Raw genomic sequence first — 4,103 nt, forward strand, 5'->3', positions numbered from 1 at the left:
ACCATTCCTAGTATAGCTAAGAAGAGCACTCATATCCTGTCAGCCAATTTCTCCCATCCCTAAAGGGTTCTAACATGTCATCAGTTCCGCCAGCATAAGTAGTTGCTGATATCCTGGGCATAACCAAAATGGATCAATTAGCTTTTCAGTCAAAGAGGCCTGAATATATATAATTCATTTCTCTTCTTTATAAAGCCCACTTCTATCCTGAGAAGAGAGCCTTCTGTAAAAGACACAAACCCGGACATTCAACAAGAAGAGAAGTAGTGACTTCTTGATCTTTGTCCTCTAATCCACTCACTTTCTTATTACTCAAATCTACAGGAGCTTAGATCAAGAAATCTGTGTTTGTTTCCGTTCTAACGGAAAGTTCTAACAATGTTATTAGACAACTGTGATGAATTTTAATCTGATGACAGCTTGTGACCCACAAATTGCTGTTTAAAATTAAAATGCATTCAAAATGAAACTGGCAAGAAAATCACAATATTAAACTTGCAATCTGCTGTGTAAAAACACCTATCGAAAGCACTATATTAAAAATGGATATAATTAATTTTTATACAGTATCTTGCAAGTGAAATCTGTAAAAGATAGTCCTTTAATGCACTGCCTTATTAAATTAAAATTGGTTAAATAATCTTTTATATACATTTTTTTTTTTTTGCAAATTAAGGAGTCAAAATAGAAATGAATTGGTCTGTCTTTGGTAATACACCCTTTGGCTGAGCTCCAGGTAGACTCTAGGGCTACAGACTTCTAGTCTACTCCTTTGATGAACAAAAGTCCTCTATTTACTTCATCCCAAATGTTCACCTAGAATAAATTTAGAAGTGTTTTCCATCTTGCTTATTTTTAAGTTCCTTTATAACTTTTAAGCTATAATTACTCGATATATTAAATGTGATCTTTAGATTTGTTTATATATTAATTTAAAAAATAACTACACTGATGTTTTTGATAGATCAACTAAATCATTCTTAAACTTTGTAAGAATTGAGGCTTTTGGGGGGGGGTAATGAATGTTTATGTCAGTGCTATCATTAAACGATAAGTAAAACTCAACCCAATGTGTATACTTTCATTCCATATTTCAGCATTAAAGATTTTTATGTGGTAATAAAAAGATTCATTACAGCTATTTGCAAATAATTTAATGACCAATTTGTGGCTATTTCTAGTTTTCAAAAGGTGCCAAAGAACTATTGAAATTTTCACAATATAACATCATAATTATAACAATTATCATGTGTGCTTAATTATAGCCTTAATGTTCCTATACATTACTTCTTCATGAGATTCACAATAAATTAAAATAGCATTAGCTAGAAATAAGAAAGTACCATACTTTACTCTCATTACTGCACATATAGAAAAAGACTCGCCCACTCTTTTTAAAAGATATCACAAGAACTGTAATTTTGCAACCATTATGTTTATTCATTACCTCTGGAACATAGCACATATTCAATAAATGTTAGTTAAGGGAATGAATGAATATGAATATGTGTGATAGGATGACAAGTAAACTCAAGGAAAACATCTAGTCTTTGGTTGCTACAGAACTACTGCATGGACAACTGCTATCGCAGTAGGGTTCCTAAAATCTCTCTGCCATATTCTATTTTGGCTCATGTGAGTGTAAAAATGATAAAGGATTCAGTCCAGCAAGTCCTTGCATTACACAGAAGCTGCGTGTATCCAAAAAGCAGGGTCTGTAGTGACATCGCATATAAATTCCCCAGGTACTTCCTAAGGCTTGCTCCCATAGAAAACCTGATATTGGTTCTGATAGTAAATATATTTATATTTGGGAGCAATCTCACTGTGACTTTTGGCTGGACCCCATCAGTTTCCCAGAGACGGTGCCTACCCTGGGTTGTCAGCCCTGAAACTATGACTGAGATTTTGTTCAGTGCCCTCGAACGCTGACCATGATGTTGAAAGAGAAGACAGGGTCCTATTTTAAACCTTTCTTTCCTCTTATTGGTTTAGAAAATTCGAGTGATAAGAGCAGGGGCCAAAGGAGCCTGGGGCGGCATCCTTAACGTGAACCATGTATTGCGACCTTTTGGGCGGAGATGTGGTCCATCAGGTTACAGCCGAAGCATCCCTCTGAGCTCTCACTAAACCAAGAGACCTTACAGATGTAGCCGCTGCAGTAGAAAAGGTTACATCCAGCAGGGTGGCTTGTCTGGCTCCTGAGAAACTGGCACTCAACTGCATAGCCTAGAAACAGAATTGGGGAGTCTAGCTGGAGAGGAAGGGGAAGCAAACCTGTATTCATATTGAAAATGTTCACTATTACTTGTACAAGGTAAGGAAAAATCAAGAGCTGATTTTAGCTTAAGTTTTCGCCCTCAGTCTTCCAACAGGTGCATGACTCCCTCGCCCCTTCCCTGTCAGTACTGTCTTGCTTTCTTTGAGAGGCAAGCTTTTCCTAGAGTCCTTAAGCATGTGCAGTATCCTTCCCATCTCATCCCCAGCTCCAGCTCTGCCCGGCAACCCCTTACCTGCAGCGTGAAGATTAAGAAGCAAGCACAGCGCAGGGAAGCCGACTGCTCTCCGCATAGTGTTTGCATTGAGAGGTGGAGGAGAAACTCCGCCACGACCCCACTTCAGGCAAAGTGTTATTAGAAAGAGCCGCCGCCAAGGGGTCTCTGGGCTCCGGGATTCATTCGCAGGTCCTCGGCTGGGGTTTGCAGAGCGGTCTGCAGCGCCGCCTGAAAGCCGCCCCAGCTTCGCCTCCCTGAGAGAGGGGAGAGGAAGAGGAGTAGGAGGCGGCTGGTGACGCGGGTGGAGCAGGGTGGGGGCCGAGGCGCTCTGAGGCTGCTAATGCTTGGCCTTCTGGAAGCCCGGCAGCCGCGGCGGAGAGGGCGGGCGGACTCCCGCGCCAGCCCTGGAGCCGGTGGCGCGCGGTCAGTGCGGCGCGAGCAGCAGCCAGACGCGCCGCGGCTACTGAGCATGCCCAGCGCTGGCCCCCGCGCGGCACCTGGGGTTCAAAATGAAATTCCACTTCTCCGGGTCTTAGCGGCCGCTGCGAGGGGAGCAGGCGCCCCCTCGGGGGGCTTCCTGGGACGGTGATTTGAGAGTCTGTCAAAAACCTGGTTTTGACCAGAGGAACTAGAGGAGGGAGCCTAAGAAAGTGTCAACCCCAAGACCCATCCTGCTCTTTCTCCAAATCTTGGTTTACGTGTGGACAGACCGCACTGCCTGGAGTTGGCTTTTGCTGGGCCGCAGATCGACCAGCTTCTCGGGACAGCGTACAGGAATGGAGGATAGGTGCCTGGGAAAGCCTAAATGAGTGTCCTGGGCTGCCTTGTGCTAACAGCTTTCTTTTTGTTTCTGCTTCCCTGTCTCTCAAGCTCAATCCCTATATTTAAACTTTCTCCTTACAGAAGTCCAAAGTTTTTGACTATAGTGACAGAAAGAAGTGAGGCCACACTTTTAGACTACTAGGAAATTTCTGTGTAATTGAAGAAACGAAAGCGCCTTTTCGTTTTTTGGAGATAATTACCCTTAGTCTCCATTTTACTTTCTAAGGTGAGAGGTAATAAAATCATTTCTGTGAGTGGGCTCCTCCAGAGCAGCTTTTGCCTCTAGGGAGGTTACGACAATCTGTGTAATACAGATGCTCCCTCCCCCCATTTAACACTTTGGAGTGTCAAAATTCTTATATCAGTCTAGTGACTACATAAAGTCCTTCGGCCAGATTTCACTCCCTTAACTATCCCAGGAGTTTTCTGCCTCTGTGTCTTCAGGAAATGCTGTTTTCCTTTCTCCATTCTTCTCCCTTAGCATCGCTACCACACTCAAGCTTACAAAAGTCTAACTTTGGTCTCACTTTTCCAGAGATCCCTGTCCTAAATCCAGATTACAGTGATATTTCTCTATCACATATGAACGTATACATATGCTTAGCATTGCCTCATATTTCTTTTCAGATATTCATTTATCTGTAGTTTGTCTTACAACACAGTCTAGGTCTCCATAAGAACGTCTGCATCTTTCTGTCGCTTAACTTGAATAAAGCCATTCTAGGCAAATAAAAGGTACTAATAAGTGCTTATTGAATTGAACTGCATCTCTCACTCAAGGCTTTC

The 4,103-nt window shown here is 42.5% G+C and overlaps 1 protein-coding gene across 1 annotated transcript in view; it reads right to left on the reverse strand.

Annotated features, from left to right (window-relative positions):
• The window catches only part of PTPRR (protein tyrosine phosphatase, receptor type R), a 229,108-nt gene extending 226,205 nt beyond the window's left edge, over nucleotides 1–2,903 (reverse strand). Inside the window, exon 1 of the mRNA XM_011374274.2 lies at nucleotides 2,514–2,903. Coding sequence (XP_011372576.1) covers nucleotides 2,514–2,571 — 58 coding nt within the window. The 5' untranslated portion in view covers nucleotides 2,572–2,903. The remainder of the gene's footprint in view (nucleotides 1–2,513) is intronic.
• Between the last annotated feature and the right edge of the window lie 1,200 nt (nucleotides 2,904–4,103).

Source organism: Pteropus vampyrus, unplaced genomic scaffold, assembly GCF_000151845.1.
Source record: "Pteropus vampyrus isolate Shadow unplaced genomic scaffold, Pvam_2.0 Scaffold9, whole genome shotgun sequence".
NCBI classification, from domain to species: Eukaryota; Metazoa; Chordata; class Mammalia; order Chiroptera; family Pteropodidae; genus Pteropus; species Pteropus vampyrus.